Source organism: Ylistrum balloti, unplaced genomic scaffold (assembly GCF_031769215.1).
Source record: "Ylistrum balloti isolate Yb309-2 unplaced genomic scaffold, AGI_CSIRO_Ybal_v1 Utg370344, whole genome shotgun sequence".
NCBI classification, from domain to species: domain Eukaryota; kingdom Metazoa; phylum Mollusca; class Bivalvia; order Pectinida; family Pectinidae; genus Ylistrum; species Ylistrum balloti.
Genome location: NW_026782247.1, coordinates 1615355 through 1635395, shown reverse-complemented (window position 1 = coordinate 1635395; position 20041 = coordinate 1615355). Strand labels below are relative to the sequence as shown.

At 36.6% G+C, this 20041-nt stretch overlaps 1 protein-coding gene across 2 annotated transcripts; it reads left to right on the top strand.

Annotated features, from left to right (window-relative positions):
* Positions 1–797: 797 nt before the first annotated feature.
* LOC132553710 (protein fem-1 homolog C-like) lies at positions 798–19035 on the top strand. 2 transcript variants are annotated; one of them, XM_060217978.1, is made up of 2 exons: positions 798–850; positions 16702–19035. In XM_060217978.1, the coding sequence occupies exon 2, from the start codon at positions 16861–16863 to the stop codon at positions 18952–18954; it is 2094 nt and encodes a 697-aa protein (XP_060073961.1). In that variant the 5' UTR covers positions 798–850; positions 16702–16860; the 3' UTR covers positions 18955–19035. The 2 variants fall into 2 exon arrangements, with proteins under 2 accessions (XP_060073961.1, XP_060073962.1); XM_060217979.1 differs by having other exon boundaries at positions 829–860.
* Positions 19036–20041: the final 1006 nt, after the last annotated feature.

Below are 20041 nucleotides of genomic sequence, written 5' to 3'. Positions count from 1 at the left end.
AGAAAAGATTAAAGATCTACAGACAAGATAAGATTAAAAGTTCTACAGACAAGAAAAGATTGAAAGATCGACAGACAAGATAAGACTTAAATATCTTCAAACTTGAAGTCATTTCGATTCTTTATCTGTAGTCTCCAATTTGATACGTCACAATACAATCTGGTTGCCTGTGTGACGTCATTTTCTTTGACATAATCCGCCCATTATACAACTAATTCATCCCTGTTTTATACCCTGTAACCTTTCCTTATCATTTACGCCAGCCTGAAATCGATTGGGATGTCATAATATTGACGACAACGATATTACGTCATGAATTGAAAATAGACACAGTGAAGTGGCTGCCTCCGATTGATTTTTCAACATTTTTACTTAAGAACCCATAAAAATGTAACGTTTCTGAATTTTTGAAGAAAAAAAAAATCCCCAAATATAATATAACAATAATAATAATAGAATAAAAAAAATCCCCAAAACACACACACATACGATCACTAGTTATGATATAAACAGTATTACTGTGTAAATAATTATAACGCATTTTTATACTTACTCAACAGTACATTTGTAAACAGCATCGCTAGATTATAAACAATAACACTGGTATCGTAAATACATATATAGTTAGCCTTGTATAAAGGGAGGTAGTAAGAAAACTCAGCAGACGGACCCAGCCAATCGCAGAGGAGCAAAGATGTGTTTACGAGTAGGTATCACCGATCGATCCTGACTTCTGTGCGGAAGCTAGAATTGCTTCCCTTTATTACATATTAATCAACATGAGATGAGGAGACTGGTGTTCACAAGAATATCCAACTCCGGGGAGAGGATGAGGTTGGTCTTCCTGTAGGTAAGTCATGGTATGTGTAAATATATATCTGCATGCTTACATGTGTGTTGTACGTGTTATCACTAAAAACACACTGGTTGTGTGTGTGTGAATGGTACACGGAAGTAAACAACTGTCATGGTTATATCTGTTACAGTGTATTTACACATTAGATTTGTGTTGTGAATGGCCGTTGTTTATATAGACCTACCATGACCTACACTCTGTATCTATAAACAGTTCAACCATCCAGTATATGATGGCGGGCTATCTCGTCTCTGCTTCACTGTGCCGAGATGTTTATCGTGACGACGTGTAAATTTAAATAGGCCATACATATACTTCTATATCTATTTCAACTGGGTACAGCTCACTTTAAAGGGAAACACTTTTGAATGTTACCAACATCAAGTGTACACGTGTATGTGTACGTCTTCATGTAGGTTGCAGAAGACATTGTGCTACAGTTTTACCTGGGTCCCTCTGAGTAGACATTTTAATGATCCTGTGTAATTATATTCATAACAAATTTACATGTAGCTGTAGTCAGCAGGAATTCAGTTGACTGGTTGTATTTGTATCCAAATTCAATGTCTATGTCATTATATTCATAGAGACGAGTTTAAATCCGAATTTATTCCCAGCAGTGATTATAAACAGTGACGATTTAAGTTGAAATTAATTCTGTGTAATATCTATAGACGGTAACGGCTGTGTGGTATTTGTACAGTATTCGCAATGAACCGAACGGTTTCAACTGAAATTGATTGTGTAACATCTATAAACAGTAACGGTCCATCTTCGAATAAATGCTCTCTAATATTGACAAACGGTAAGGATTAAACTTGTCATTGATTCTGTGTAATATTTATAAACGGTCAGAATTAAACTTGTCATTGATTCTGTGTAATATTTATAAACGGTAAGAATTAAACTTGTCATTGATTCTGTGTAATATTTATAGACGGTAAGAATTAAACTTGTCATTGATTCTGTGTAATATTTATAAACGGTAAGAATTAAACTTGTCATTGATTCTGTGTAATATTTATAAACGGTAAGAATTAAACTTGTCATTGATTCTGTGTAATATTTATAAACGGTAAGAATTAAACGTGTCATGTGTAATATTTATAAATGGTTAGAATTAAACTTGTCATTGATCCTGTGTAATATTTATAAACGGTAAGGATTAAACTTGTCATTGATCCTGTGTAATATTTATAAACGGTAAGGATTAAACTTGTCATTGATCCTGTGTAATATTTATAAATGGTTAGAATTAAACTTGTCATTGATTCTGTGTAATATTTATAAACGATAAGAATTAAACTTGTCATTGATTCTGTGTAATATTTATAAACGGTCAGAATTAAACTTGTCATTGATCCTATGTAATATTTATAAACGGTAAGGATTAAACTTGTCATTGATTCTGTGTAATATTTATAAACGGTCAGAATTAAACTTGTCATTGATCCTATGTAATATTTATAAACGGTAAGGATTAAACTTGTCATTGATCCTATGTAATATTTATAGACGGTCAGAATGAAACTTGTCATTGATCCTATGTAATATTTATAAATGGTAAGGATTAAACTTGTCATTGATCCTGTGTAATATTTATAAACGGTCAGAATTAAACTTGGCATTGCTCCTGTGTAATATTTATGAACGGTAAGGATTAAACTTGTCATTGATCCTGTGTAATATTTATAAACGGTCAGAATTAAACTTGTCATTGATTCTGTGTAATATTTATAAACGGTAAGGATTAAACTTGTCATTGATTCTGTGTAATATTTATAAACGGTAAGGATTAAACTTGTCATTGATCCTGTGTAATATTTATAAACGGTAAGGATTAAACTTGTCATTGATTCTGTGTAATATTTATAAACGGTCAGAATTAAACTTGTCATTGATTCTGTGTAATATTTATAAACGGTAAGGATTAAACTTGTCATTGATCCTGTGTAATATTTATAAACGGTCAGAATTAAACTTGTCATTGATTCTGTGTAATATTTATAAACGGTCAGAATTAAACTTGTCATTGATCCTGTGTAATATTTATAAACGGTAAGGATTAAACTTGTCATTGATTCTGTGTAATATTTATAAACGGTAAGAATTAAACTTGTCATTGATCCTGTGTAATATTTATAAACGGTAAGGATTAAACTTGTCATTGATCCTGTGTAATATGTATAAACGGTAAGGATTAAACTTGTCATTGATTCTGTGTAATATTTATAAACGGTAAGGATTAAACTTGTCATTGATCCTGTGTAATATTTATGAATGGTCAGAATTAAACTTGTCATTGATTCTGTGTAATATTTATGAACGGTAAGGATTAAACTTGTTGATCCAATATTTATAAACGATTAAACTTGTCATTGATGTGTAATATTTATAAACGGTAAGGATTAAACTTGGCATTGCTCCTGTGTAATATTTATAAACGGTAAGGATTAAACTTGGCATTGCTCCTGTGTAATATTTATAAATGGTTAGAATTAAACTTGTCATTGATCCTATGTAATATTTATAAACGGTAAGGATTAAACTTGTCATTGATTCTGTGTAATATTTATGAATTATTAAACATGTCATTGTCCTGTGTAGAATTAAACTTGTCATTGATTCTGTGTAATATTTATAAACGGTAAGAACTGAACTTGTCATTGATTCTGTGTAATATTTATAAACGGTCAGAATTAAACTTGTCATTGATCCTGTGTAATATTTATAAATGGTTAGAATTAAACTTGTCATTGATCCTGTGTAATATTTATTAACGGTAAGGATTAAACTTGTCATTGATCCTGTGTAATATTTATAAATGGTTAGAATGTATCTTGGCATTGATCCTGTGTAATATTTATAAACGGTAAGAATTAAACTTGTCATTGATACTGTGTAATATTTATAGACGGTCAGAATTAAACTTGTCATTGATTCTGTGTATATTTATAAACTGTCAGAATGAAACTCCTATGTAATATTTAAAAACGGTAAGAATTAAACTTGTCATTGATCCTGTGTAATATTTATAAACGGTCAGAATTAAACTTGTCATTGATCCTGTGTAATATTTATGAACGGTAAGGATTAAACTTGTCATTGATTCTGTGTAATATTTATAAACGGTAAGAATTAAACTTGTCATTGATCCTGTGTAATATTTATAAACGGTAAGAATTAAACTTGTCATTGATTCTGTGTAATATTTATAAACGGTAAGGATTAAACTTGTCATTGATTCTGTGTAATATTTATAAACGGTAAGGATTAAACTTGTCATTGATTCTGTGTAATATTTATAAACGGTAAGGATTAAACTTGGCATTGATTCTGTGTAATATTCATAAACGGGTGCGAGTTAACTTGCAATAGCATCTGTGTATATTAGAAAATTGTTACTATTCAATTTGGAATTGATTCTGTTTAGTATTTGCAGGCGGTAACTGTTTAATAGGAACGGTTTTTGTGTGATATTTATAAACAGTGACGGTTCAATTTGGCATTGATTCTGTGTAATATTTATAAACGGTCAGGGTTACACTTTGAATTGATCATGTGCTATATTTATAAACTGTCAGAATTAACTTGCAATAGAATATGTGTTATATATTTATAAATAGTAACGGTTCAACTTACAATTAAGTCTATGTTATATATATATATATATGTATAAACGGTAAGGATTTTATTCACAATCAATCTTGTGTAATATCTATAAAAGGAGACAGTTCAATTTGTAATCGATCTTGTGTGATATCTATAAACGGTATCGGTTTACGTTCCTTGTGTTTTTTATGTATAAAACGATAACGACTTACCTCAGAATTGTAACTGTGACATTTCGAACGTCGCACTTAAATCTTGTATTAGATGTGTTACAATTCAAACAGAGACATCTGCAGTTAATGTAAATATGTGGTATTTCTTGTGGACAGAGGATATATGGTACAGGGTTTTCTTCTGCAGGTATTGTAAACCATGTTTGATCTGATAAGAAATCTAATGAAGCAGTTGGTAGTTTACAAATACAGTCAAATCTGTCATAACGGCCACCTTAGTTAGACGGCCACCTGCATATAACGGCCGTTTTCAGACCCTCCCAATCGTTTTTTCTCATTAATGATACCTAATTTAACGACCATCTGTCTAACGCGCCCAGCGGCCACCCTTTTCGTCCCCAAACTCGCGATCAAACCTCGTTAAAACGGCCGTTTTGACCATAAGTCATTTGACAAGTTTTCTTGACTGCGAGTCACGTTTTCTTGCCACGTGAACATTCCTACTAAGAAAACAGCTGATGGCACGTAAACACAATTCACCATGCATTTTATATTGAGTTTGATTTCATTTACGTCACTGGTATACACAATACTGGCATATTATCACTATTGTGGCAAATCACTTCGAAATATGAGCAGCAAACGAAAAACTTTAACTCTTGAAGATAGGGCTCCGTACCGGTACTCGATATGTATCGAAAACCGGTATTTCACGTTCGATAGCTATATTGGATCGAATGTTTCTGTATCGAACAAAATATCGATCATTAAGAGAGAATAAATGCACTGTCGAAAAATACCACATTTAGTTGTTTTTTGTCGATCAAATTTCATTGCGAGTGTTTTCGCTTCGTAAAATCAACATTTCGCTAGAATAGAGAGCGGCTATCCGTGACCTGAGGTCATGAATATTTAGGAGAAGTAGAGTAAAACCCAGAAACATTCCCAACAGGTAACTAGGTTGAGAAATTTTATAAAGAAATATTTTAATAGACAGAAAGCAAAAACAACGCAATGGTTCGTTTTCGAAGGTTGTAAGAAGAATTAAAACAATACTGGAGCGCTTCCGCTCCGCCGCCATTTTTCGTGCGACGTCATTATAAAGTTCCCGCCCACTCTAGATACTAGTCTTTGCTGGATGTCGTTTAGACATGGCATCGAGTGTTTGATAGAAAACGCAGGCAGATTAAGAATGAATAATTTATGTTTACATTTTCTTGGTCGTAAATGTAATATATTCAAACAAATATTAACAATTATTGGGAATGATTTTACATTAACAAACCAAACCATGAAGAAAATGTTTTGACTTGAATCACATGCGAAATTACAGGTAGAGCATTACGGTTGTTCGATTAAATTTTTTTCAAAAGCTTCATTTAAACTTGTACATGCCTTCTTTCAATTTTCAAGTTGTGTCATAAAATAAAGATTGGTCTGTCTTCAAATTACATGCTAGCAAGATAATGACTAATAACAGACGATGTTTTATATCTGATTATTAAACTGTATTCAAATGTCAATGTGCAAATTGCCGCAACTTGGGTTCGAAAATAAGGAACCTCAATTAAGCGGCCACCTCTCTATAAAGGCCACTTTCATAATTTCCGAACAGTGGCCATTTGATACAGGTAAGACTGTACTAAGTTACCATCTGATGGATATGTGACATTGTTGTTTGTAAATATCTCACGAGTATGAAAGAAAGTCGATAAATCCTGCTGCAGATTTAAATTTACAAAATATTCAACGGGAAACCATTTGATTTCCTTTTTTATGATATTTTAAAGGAAAATACAAATAAATCGACAAAAACAAAATCTCTGTCCACACATTATCTTGAGAAACCTATTTAGCATATTCTTTGACGTCATATAGTTACGTAACACTAGACACGAAGACGACACAATATTGAATTGGCTGTTTTATACACTATTCGGCAGTTTTCTGCTTTTTCTATATTTAGAACCGATTTCAAAGCTGTGAATAGATATGGACGGGAAGACACCTCGGAGTGTATAAAGCAAATGTGGTGATATACACAACGGGTCGCCAGGTATAATAGTGGAAGACACCTCGGAGTGTATGTGGTGATATACACAATGGGTCTCCAGGTATAATAGTGGAAGACACCTCGGAGTGTATGTGGTGATATACACAACGGGTCTCCTGGTGTAATAGAGGAAGACACCTCGGAGTGTATAAACAATGTGGTGATATACACAACAGGTCTCCTGGTATAATAGTGGAAGACACCTCGGAGTGTATGTGGTGATATACACAACAGGTCTCCAGGTACAATAGTGGAAGACACCTCGGAGTGTATGTGGTGATATACACAACGGGTCTCCAGGTATAATAGAGGAAGACATCTCGGAGTGTATAAACAATGTGGTGATATACACAATGGGTCTCCAGGTATAATAGTGGAAGACACCTCGGAGTGTATGTGGTGATATACACAATGGGTCTCCAGGTATAATAGTGGAAGACACCTCGGAGTGTATGTGGTGATATACACAACGGGTCTCCAGGTATAACAGTGGAAGACACCTCGGAGTGTATGTGGTGATATACACAACGGGTCTCCAGGTATAACAGTGGAAGACACCTCGGAGTGTATGTGGTGATATACACAACGGGTCTCCAGGTATAATAGTGGAAGACACCTCGGAGTGTATGTGGTGATATACACAACGTGTCTCCAGGTATAACAGTGGAAGACACCTCGGAGTGTATGTGGTGATATACACAACGGGTCTCCAGGTATAATAGTGGAAGACACCTCGAAGTGTATGTGGTGATATACACAACGGGTCTCCAGGTATAACAGTGGAAGAAATAACAGATATAATTCTTGAAAATATTTTCGTCGAGTTTGGTGGTAAGATCTCCTAACACACTATTTGTATGCCTATGTGAACCAACTGTGCTCCTCTGTTGGCTGACTTGTTTTTGTTTTCATTCGAGACTAAAATTATGAAAACAGGTCACAGAGACCTTGTAAAGTACGTCATATTCACTTTCAGATATATTGATGACGTCTTGTCTGTAAATAATAAGAGTGTTATTGACCATGCCCACCAGAACTGGAAGTCTGACACGATAGACTCTTTTCATCAGCCGCTTATCACGTTCTTTTCTTACAAAGAAACCAGTATTGACAGCTTTACACTAAGCTGTATGATAAACGTGATATGTCAAATTGTCTAATGAAAATTTTCCATATCCTGATAGCAACATCCCCAACCTGTGCTGTACAGTAAATTCGATACTCCAGGGCCTGTTTCAAATATCAAGATTTTCTTGCAAATGCCAACAAGTGACAAAGTAACGATATTGTGTTTTGAAAGATAGGGGCTGGTCAAAATTATGGGGAAATTTACAGCCGTTATAGTGATCTCATTGAGAAAATTATATTTTTGTGCGATTTAAGATTGGTCGTGTTTGATGCTCGTTACTATGCCTGTTGGTGCCGTTGTTGTTCACCTTGTTCTTATTTGAGAACATGACATTACTTATTTGGATTGACTACATGGCGGGCGTTGTTGATGAATGAGAAGACGCTTTCTCTTCCGTAACACCTGGTCACATATTCATTTGTCCTTTGCCCGTTTTAGGAGTCTCCGTGTAAGTTGTTTTCTTTTGTTCATGTTTTGCCTGAGTATTATTATTCTATTCACATGTCTTTTTAGCCCACCGTCTGATGATGGTTGGCTTTTCAAATCGGAAAGGTGACCATCTTGGATTTTGAATTTGAAAGTTTGTTATTGCTATTTCTTGAGAAGGACTGGATTCATCTTTCGTAAATTTCATATTTAGGTTCCCCTTGGTCATTTGTGCTGATTTCATTTCGGACTGATCAGAAAAACAAAATAACCGACAGACTTAGAATTTGACTGTGAAAGTTTTCTATCGTTCGTGAGAACTACAGCATAGATCTTTCTCAAATTTCATGTGTATGGTTTCAGTGATCCCTAGTTGTGCCTGGTTGATTTTGGTACTTGTCGGATAAAAACAAAATGGCCCACAAGCGGCCATCTTGGATTTAGATTTCGGAAGTTTGTTATCGCTATTCTTGAGAACTGCTCTATAGATCTTTCTCAAATTTCATGTATTAGTTCCTTATGTTCCTCCGTTGTGTCTATTTGAGTTTGGGACTGACGAAAACACAAAGTGGCCGACAGGCAGCCATCCCGGATTTTGCCAAGTAAAGATTGTTATTGCTATTTCTTAAGAAGACAGATTGGATATCTCTCAAATTTCATAGGTATGTTCCCTTTGGTCTCTCCTTGTGCTTGTTTGATTTTGGGACTGATCAGAAGAAACAAAATTGCTTCCAGGCGGCCAATTTTGGATTTGGCATGTAAAGATTATCATCGCAATTTCTGCGAAGAAATGTTCAAATGTTTTATCATATAGAGCGAAACAGAGAAGGGAAAAGATCAAACTTTCACAGAGCAAATAAAGATCAAATAATGGTGGGCGCCAAGATCCCCCTGGTTTTATGTTTTTATTTTGTTCGGTCTTTTTTGTTTAGTTTAGTTTTTTTTTGTGTGTGTTCTGTTTTGTTTTATGCTAGTTTTGTTTTTTTTTCGCAAGAAATGCAGTGTACGAAAACACGAGTTTAAGTGTGTTTTTTATTAGATTAATGAGTGTGGAAAAATACCTTATATAACAAAACAAATGTCTGTCTGTTCTGAAAATGTGTGTTGTTTACTCCAGTAGGTCGGCGTAATGATATGACCTTTTTTGACCTGCCACTAATTGAGATGGTTTGTTATCTGTAGGCAAAAAGGGTAGGAATCCAAAACAAAATCGCAGTACTATTAAAACAACAGTGAACTACTTATTGCGCGGTCTTTGATTAATTGATGCCATAGGAGGTAAATAACACCCATCTAATGTGAGAGAAAATCCACGTACTTCTCTACCGTATCCTCATTTACCTCCTCAAACCAATTCAGCATTTCACTTTGTAATAGTGTAAATGTTCCCGTCAATATATCAGGTTGACAATTGAGTGTTTTAATCACCGGATTGATATCATTATGTCGACAAACAATCAATTCAAAATTTATTTTCTGTAGTGTAGTTTTCTTACGGACCATAAGTGTATGTTGTATTACATCATACAGAACAGCAATTCACAGTATAATGTGGACAATGAGGTGTAAAATAAATCACTTTTATGTATCTGCACACTACGACAAGAAACGACACAACAATGAGTATGAATGAAAAAGGCCACCCTTACAGAGAGGATGACTTTGTATTTATTTATGAAATTAAAAACACATCTCACAGTTACAAAAACCGTTAAATGAACAAAAGATTATTTTTAGTAATTATAATAAAAAGCCAATGTGGGGTTAACAAAAAATAAACCGCCACAAAGACATGACAAAATGTCTTCCCCACAAAGGCGACCTAGCAATTCACAGTATAATGTGGACAATGAGGTATAAAATAAATCACTTTTATCTTTAATTATCTTCTTTGCTTCAAAAATGACTTCGCCGTGGAGGTATAATATGAAAATACCTGATTACAGGTAAGATGAAGGACGCTCTGAGTCACGATTCCAACATCATTACCGCGGGCATAGAATCGGGAACACCGTCAAATTGGCTTTATTACATATTATAATAATGAATGATTTATCTTAGCTTAAATAAATATCAGTGTTAGACAGCATTGTGTAGGGATTGTAAAACTAATTGTGAAATGTCCAACACAGTATTCCTATAATGACCCGCTTTAATAAAGAGTAGGGACCACATGCTGTTATTTATTTCTTAGGCATATGTTTAATTCAGAAATCATATCCACTATTAAAAATGCATATTTCCATGTTCATACACGTGTAAGATTCTGAACATACAACACACGTGACGTGGTTCAGAAGACTGATTAATATGTACTCTTAAGGAAATGTGACTGGAATAAGTGATTATTAATTCACTGAAGTGTGCCTTAAGGGTATATTTACTGTAGAAACTTGTACAGACTGTACAGTGTTCACTAGAATGACAAGTAGAAGAAAATCTCTTAATGTATGTATATACAAATACATCAACACATCCTAGAAAACACTATTGCTTCATAACATGAAGGAAAATTGTGAACTGGAAATAACACAAAACAGAACGAGACGTTACATTGTCGAATTTGGTACTAGAAATGTTCACTTTAGCGAAATTAAAAGGCACTGGTTTAGGTTGTACCATGTATTGGGTAGAATTACGGACCAGGATAAAATTCACACTATCTAAAGATAAAAAAAATGCGTTACAATGTCTAAGATAGAATTGTGTACCAGTAAAATTCACCTTAGCTTCGATAAAAGCAATAGTGTTACACTGGATAACCATGAATGAGTAAACACAATCCTAGCAACGGTAAAAGGAACTACATTACATGTTATAGGACAGAAATCGATACTAGAAAAAAAAATCCTTAGCAACGATAAAAGGACCTGCGATACATGATATGGGGTTAGAATCTGGTACCCTAGCTACAACAAAAAACTATAGTGACAATACGTATAACGAGCTAAATTATATTATTGAATTTGGTGACTAAAGTGACACTGTTAAGTCGTTTGTATGCCATTTGTTGAACAAAGATGTTACCGTTCGCAAAAGAATATTTACAAGAAGTGTTTAATAAGGAATGTAACGAGTTTAATATGGAAACGTCTTACCAATATTCGCCATGGATACATATTATAGATAATACGCAATACTGGTTCAATATCACAATGTAGAACGAAAATGTCCTTAAGACAATCAAATCTAATAAACTGTTACACGTGTAAATCCTGCGGCCTCGGTGTTTGATGGCGAAGTATTGGCAGGAAGATTAAGGCGTTTTTGCCATAAATTATTACGATCTTTCGACATTATTAGATACGTGTTCCCGCGGCGTTTGGATCAGGGTAACAAACAATGTAATCCTAATTAATATGGCGTCATTGTCTTACGGTAATCTGATAACAAATATCAGCTACACAATAGCAGAGGCCATCGTTTTCAATCTACCTCATCGATAAAGGTTTAATCCCCACACTTTAGTTTGATATAGAAGTGAAATATGATGCACGATGTGATACGAGGCGGTGCAGTATCTCCTCTGATATTTGAGAATCAAAACGGTATAGCCCAGGTCGATTTTATCATTATGTAAATAAACCCCGAAGTATGGGCCAATTTTTCCCGAATTAATGTAATAGGTTTAAACTTGTCAGTTGCCTGACCTATATCAGTGATACCAGCCTACAGCCACAAATTCATTCATAATGTAACATTGTTAACACAAACGATTCTTTGTTGAAATTATTCGTTTTGAGCATTTGGTCTTCCTTGTCTACCGTAAGGAACGGTATAATTCTACTATTCTACATTGTACATATATAAAACAGTTTGGTTACTATGGTGAATTAGATATATAAAACAGTTTGGTAAATATGATGAACTAGATATATAAAACAGTTTGGTTACTATGATGATATATAAAACAGTTTGGTTACTATGATGATATATAAAACAGTTTGGTTACTATGATGATATATAAAACAGTGTGGTTACTATGATGAATTAGATATATAAAACAGTTTGGTTACTATGATGATATATAAAACAGTTTGGTTACTATGATGAACTAGATATATAAAACAGTTTGGTTACTATGATGAACTAGATATATAAAACAGTTTGGTTACTATGATGAACTAGATATATAAAACAGTTTGGTTACTATGATGATATATAAAACAGTTTGGTTACTATGATGATATATAAAACAGTGTGGTTACTATGATGAACTAGATATATAAAACAGTTTGGTTAATATGATGAACTAGATATATAAAACAGTTTGGTTACTATGATGATATATAAAACAGTTTGGTTACTATGATGATATATAAAACAGTTTGGTTACTATGATGATATATAAAACAGTTTGGTTACTATGATGAACTAGATATATAAAACAGTTTGGTTACTATGATGAACTAGATATATAAAACAGTTTGGTTACTATGATGAACTAGATATATAAAACAGTTTGGTTACTATGATGAACTAGATATATAAAACAGTTTGGTAACTATGATGAACTAGATATATAAAACAGTTTGGTTACTATGATGATATATAAAACAGTGTGGTTACTATGATGAATTAGATATATAAAACAGTTTGGTTACTATGATGATATATAAAACAGTTTGGTTACTATGATGAATTAGATATATAAAACAGTTTGGTTACTATGATGATATATAAAACAGTTTGGTTACTATGGTGACATATAAAACAGATTGGTTACTATGGTGAACTAAGTACAATGCATCTATCATTCATTAAGTCCTCAGTTTCTGGTAGTACCACAACCTTTTTAGCTATCGTGTTACTTTTTATAGAAAGTTAATCAATCCGTACCACAAATGAATCCATCCGACCTACTCCTACGTAGTCTGATGTCCAAAATATCCGAAAGTACCTCGGAAGAAGACCTGTGCTGCAACGTGTTGAGCATGTGCGTGTTTTCAAACATTAAGTTTATGATGTAGTTTAAACTCATTATTTGCCTCTACTATCTGTACTGTGGTGTGTCAATCATTCCTGTGTCTATTGTTCCATCGTCGAAATTGTAGGTGAGGAGATATTACAGGTAGATATTTAGTACTTGCGGTTTGCTGTAACCGGCAGGTCTCTTCTTCCGGACGTTGTTTTAAAATTCTGATGTATTAGAATTAAGTTAATTATGGGCCCAGTACACTGTCCCATATCAATTGCTAACTTAATCAGTTTTCCCCTCGAGCTTTGAACCATCGATCACACTTCCAACGGGGATAACCAATTCCGATATCTTTTTTCCAATGGGATGAAAAAAATGTATTACTCTCATCCTAGGATTGAGACGGAAGATGTCACTCTCATTACAATGGTGTGACGTCACATTTACAAGTCCCTGACGTCATGTCAACATTTCGTGTGACATCACTTCAACAACACACAGCTGATAAGGCCAGCAGGGTAAGGGAAAGGATGATTCTGTTACAAGCACTCGTCAAGCTTTATGTTTGCTAACTTAATAATCTTTCCCCTCATGTTGAGAATAAGGTCCCTCTTTCTCGCCACCTGGCCAGTTAAAGATGCTATTAATGTTGAAATATTATATGTTATTAATTGAACTTCGTACAAATTTGTGATGAATCTTTTTGCAGCTGCCGGTTGGACATTGTTTGTGCTGCGTTAATCTAAAATACAATTGAATTTTAGACGTTTGACGTTGAGTGACAACTCTAGCTAGAATCTAAATTAGAAATGTCTGGAGCGACCTTTACCCATGGACAAGATAGGAATTATCTAAAACAACATTTGCACGATTTGCTACAGTGTTGTGCAATTGTACCTAAAATAGTGAAGTATGACAGGCCGCAGGGACATTCCAGACCTCGTCCACGCCTCTGTAAGTATTGATATCGTGACGAACAGTGGACTAGTGATTGAACCGTTAACAGAAAACTGCTTCATAAGTCGTAATTCACCTGTCATATGTGTCGATTTTAACAACAGATATGCTAAAAGGTAGGCGTATTTATATGTATTACGATGTCGTTACAGGAGATTCAGGTCAGGAACGTGGGTCAAAATATATACAGAATTACACAAATATTTACCATTTGTTGTGAGAAGCGATGAGGTAAAACATCTACACACGTGTATCATTGAGTGGAGTCATTGCCACCGATGAATTCTGAACAGACCAGGCTTTCATAGGCTCTCTCTTGTCTCTGCGGTTCACGTGATGTTTCCAAATAAGGCAGATAGATAATTAGACAAATGATATATTTGGCTTGCTGTGAAGTCAATCTTTCGCTAAAGGGTTTGGTCGATCTTGATTTCACAATATGAGCTGGTACGAAAGTGTAAGGTGATGAACCTTCGGAGTATGAACCCACGATATAAATACCGAGATTGAAGTAAAGACACCCTGCTATATATTTTTCGTTTGTCGTGTGTACTTCCACTATCACGATCGTGAACTTGCTACGGTAAATACTATCAACACTTTCAGCCAAGATAAACACTGCAACCTTACATGTTTGTGAGGGGCATCGATCGCACTTCAAACACAGAAGAGGTACACGCATGACCAAGGTCAAGGTCGTTACGTGTCGGCTGTGGAACACAATTAAATAGAGTGTTACCACTATCGTCAGCATGAAAAGCAGGTGGATCGTTGAAACCTGCGACAAGCTGTATTTCTCGAGGATTATAAACCTCTCTGTCATAAAGTACTGCCGGTGTATTACTACGCGTAGGGCAGATGACGAGAGGTAACACAGAGTCCCGGAACGTTATTAGCATATAGACCCAATTGGTCATCAGATGGTAAGAATATTACCCTTGTGTTTTTATGGAGGATACGGAAACAATGTTAACGTTATGAGAATGGTTTATACCTAGTTATCACGAGGTATCCGAAGGAAAAAAATGTCCCATCTTTCAAATGATATGCATGCTTTGTACACCCATCAGAAATATTAACTACATCGGGAAACATAGATGAGGCCGATTTTACAGCTGCATTTTATAGATGAATGGCATTTATTTTGTAACGTTGTACCCAGTGTATCTGAAACCCAAAAACGTCGAAAATTATTGTATTCTTATCGGGATGGTCAAATTCTACAATGTTTCCTTTCTGTGACTGTTTGGTGAATCTGTCCCAATGGTTCGGGATGAAAGATTTAGGATTTTCCTAGACCTCTATTTCAACGTTTTACATTACTGGTTATAGTGGCAACTGTCAAAAACCATCAAAATACCAACATGTTAACATAATCATCATAACTCAAACCCAATACATCTAAATATTGACAAAAGAAAGATTTGAGAGTTACATTTACAGTGGCTGTGGTGACGTCATCAGCACTTCACGTTTAGATATGTTGCCAAATATTTACACTGTACAACATTATTCCAGATTTCATGGTCCAGAAACTCTGAATTTATGGATGACGAGAAGCTGTACTTATACATCTTTTGTGTCTGTCTGAGTTCATTGATGATTAATTCCAACCAAACTCTGATTATAGGCATGTTGAAGTTAAGGGCATCTAAACCCACGAAATTGGATATACATGAATTCTATTTTTGTTTGTTTTGTTTTACATATACTTGAGTACGGCCCTGACCTGTCCTGGAAAACTTTGCGGTACAGATTTTTTTTTTATTCTTAAAACATATTAAATGTTTGAACTACAGCAGAAAACAGTATGTTTACCTAAGGCTGAGTGTGAACCAGACGAAAGGAAACACAAATTTGTTTAAGTTACAATTGGTCGCTTTTTCTGATCAATGGGAGAGACGCCTAATTAAAGATTATCTAGAAAGAAAAAGGCGGATTTGTATCCGTTACTGTGGTGACTATATGGTAATGGATGTCAGTGTCACGTGCCTGTATAGTAGATAGTTATCTGTATGAATTGACAGATATATGGAGTAGACAGATGTCTATATACTTGTGATGATTTGGAGAAAGACAATACGATGGTATGATTATCTCAGTAGTCTGAGCTATATCTGCCAAAGTATTATCACCCCTCTGTTCATATATTATATATACAGTAGACGCTGTGTAATCAACTCTGTGTGGGGTTGTCCATGTCTTGCACTATAACGTCTATGTAACAAACGCTTGTCTAAGATAAACTGAAGACAAAACTTGAAGGAAGCTCACATTTTTAAATTCCGAGATTGATATTGGTTTAAGTATACAATGGAAATATATACGACTATATCTGCTCTGAAATGTATTATCACCCCTCTGTTCATATATTATATATACATATATAGTAATGATGATATATTCAATACATACTTGAGAATTTTGCTGTTTACCATAGATGTAAATATTTAAGACTAGAAGCAAGAAAATCTTCGATTTTGTCATAGCTTGTACCAAGATATTTCTCCCGAAACACGTACACGTATGTGTGTATATTTTGTTTGATTAAATGTTGATTCTTTATTTCTATTACAGACGAGGCTATCACCGAAGGGTAAAAGGAATAACGCATTGCCCCCATGGCTGTCCCTGAGAATCGCCCTGCAATCCAAGTCTTTGTATGTTACCTGGATCTTTGAAACAACACTGTATCTAACCTTGTGTTGCTGACGATAAACATCATAGATTGGAGATATGGCGTCGGGAAATGATTCAGACGTTAAATACTTCACCCTTGGGGAGTTTTTACAGGAGACAAGGTTTGATACACGCCCCTCCAGTTTACCAGGAAACAACCAGACCAGCGACATATTCCCTGAACTTCCGGACGCAGACGAAGACCTGCTGGACGTGCCGAAGCAGGCAGACATCATTCGGAACATGATCTTGAAGGAGGAACATCGAGACCTTGAAGAACGACTGATGAGGATACGTCACAAAGAACGAAAGGAGACTGTAGACTTTCGTATCGATGGGAGTTCCGCTTTTTTCATTTGCTGCGCAAGTAACAATGTCGAGTTGGCAACTTTTCTTCTCGACAGATGTGGAGCAGATGTAGATCAGAAAGGGACAGATTCACCCTTTGGTTGGCAGCCAAATTTGCCCCTTTGCTCTCCTCTTTGTTGCGTTGCCAGACATGTTGAATCGTTACCAATGGTGCGTCTGTTGATAGAACATGGTGCCAGTAAAAAAGGAGTGGACGAGACTGGGATGACTGCTATACAGATTGCCTGTCAAACAGGCAGTATGGAAACAGTGTTGTACCTTTACGAGCACGGGTTTAGTGTGCATGACGTGTCTCCTACAGGGAAGACATGTCTTATACTAGCTGTACAGAACACAGAGATATGTAAGTTTCTTATATCGAAAGGCGTGGAAGTAGACCACACGGATAGCAATAGTTCATCAGCGCTTCACTATGCCGTTCGCGACGGTCAACTGGACACTGTAAAATTGTTGATCGGATCAGGTGCTGACGTCAACATGACGGACAAACAAGGTCTAGATGTTATTTTGCGTGCTGCGTCGGCGGTGCAGGTCGGAGTAGTGGAATATCTTATGCAGGACCCATCTATACCTGTGAGGTCGAAAGTGCTTGCGTATAAGCTTCTTGGAAGCAGTCTGGCCGACACAGGCAAAGAATTAGAAGCTGTATTTTGGTGGGATAAGACTAGACCCCGGGAGTGTGATTTCGCTAGCGACGACTACGTACAACAGCTTATATCAGACGGCCGGAAGTTGTCTGTAGGCATCGCTAGGTCCTCCCAACCAACTGAAGAACTTGAACTTCTTGAAAGAATTCAAGCATATTCGGTCCGCGTCAAAATTGAAATATTTGGACTTTGTCATCCACAGACATACAAAAGTCTTTGTAAACTATTAAATATCAATTTTCTCATGATGAGTTTGAAACACAGTCTCAAGTTACTACGATACGCAGCCGAAGTGTTCGTCCAAAAAGATCAGCTTTCCAGTAAAGCAGCGCCATATATTGCTTCCCGACTAATGAAAGTGTTTAATCGAATCTGGCAATGTAAGAAAGAAGTAAAACCTGAGGACAGAAGCAGTATCATAGCGGAAGTGATTGATATACTAGGGAATCTTATCGATCATGTATCCGACCAATACATCCAGTCACGTACAGAGTCTGTGGAATTCGAACAAATGGAGGACGACAATATATCTTCTTTCGTTGGACTTTCTAGTGTTTATTCTCATAAACACGCTGAAGTGTTTGAGTGGATGTGTTTAGCACTTGATCTTGTGTGTATCGTAAGATCACTAGAACCCAATATCCGCGAAGAAGCAAGGCTCATCAATCATCTCAGTAAACTGGTAGAAGCAGATCCAAGGGGTCCCTCGGAAGAAACTCTTCTGCATATCGCCGTAACGTTAAACCCCAACTATAGACCATATCTGTCCACTGACATGGTGTTTCGTTGTAACAGGTTCGAGGTCGCGCGTAGCCTCATACACGCGGGGATCGATGTCAATGCCATTGATGTGAATAGAAACATACCTCTTTGCTCACTTTTGCAAGTGAATGCTAATTGGATTGAAGACGAGAAGACGCTCATCGGTTTGTTACTGGACTACGGCTCGGACATAGACATACGAAATAAAGATGGATTGACTACCCTCGCTCTGCTTCAACGAGCGGGCATCATGATTTGTCAGCTCAACTACCAAAAGCTTCAGTGCTTGGCGGCGGCTACAATAAGAAGTCACAACATTAAGTTTGAAGGATATGTTCCAAAGAAGATCGAGACATTTATATCTTGTCACTGATGTCCCCTTCTTGTGTTCTAGTGTACAGTTAGATGTGGCATGGGCGTGAGATTGGACATTTCAAATATTTCATTGGTTGTTTTTTTGTTTTTTGTTTTGTTTTTTGTTTTGTTTAGTTAACTTATAACCGACCTTTAAGAAGTTTGTTTACTAAATCTAAGTCCTGATCACTTGACGTCACAGTAGGGGAATCAATGGGGCGGTCTCCATCATCCTTGTCCCGGTCCTTCTCCACGTCACAGTCAGGGATACAATGGGGCGGTCTCCATCATCCTTGTCCCGGTCCTTCTCCACGTCACAGTCAGGGATACAATGGGACGGTCTCCATCATCCTTGTCCCGGTCCTTCTCCACGTCACAGTCAGGGATACAATGGGCCGGTCTACATCATCCTTGTCCCGGTCCTTCTGCACGTCACAGTCAGGGATACAATGGGGTGGTCTCCACCATCCTTGTCCCGGTCCTTCTGCACGTCACAGTCAGGGATACAATGGGCCGGTCTACATCATCCTCGACCCGGTCCTTCTCCACGTCACAGTCAGGGATACAATGGGGTGGTCTCCACCATCCTTGTCCCGGTCCTTCTGCACGTCACAGTCAGGGATACAATGGGACGGTCTCCATCATCCTTGTCCCGGTCCTTCTCCACGTCACAGTCAGGGATACAATGGGACGGTCTCCATCATCCTTGTCCCGGTCCTTTACCACGTCACAGTCATGGATACAATGGGACGGTCTCCATCATCCTTGTCCCGGTCCTTCTCCACGTCACAGTCAGGGATACAATGGGATGGTCTCCATCATCCTTGTCCCGGTCCTTCTGCACGTCACAGTCATGGATACAATGGGACGGTCTCCATCATCCTTGTCCCGGTCCTTCTCCACGTCACAGTCAGGGATACAATGGGATGGTCTCCATCATCCTTGTCCCGGTCCTTCTGCACGTCACAGTCAGGGATACAATGGGACGGTCTCCATCATCCTTGTCCCGGTCCTTCTCCACGTCACAGTCAGGGATACAATGGGCCGGTCTACATCATCCTTGTCCCGGTCCTTCTCCAGGTCACAGTCAGGGATACAATGGGACA

Excerpts from the sequence above, each read along its gene's own strand:
- LOC132553710 (XM_060217978.1), top strand. The coding sequence starts at position 16,861 with ATGGCGTCGGGAAATGATTCAGACGTTAAATACTTCACCCTTGGGGAG.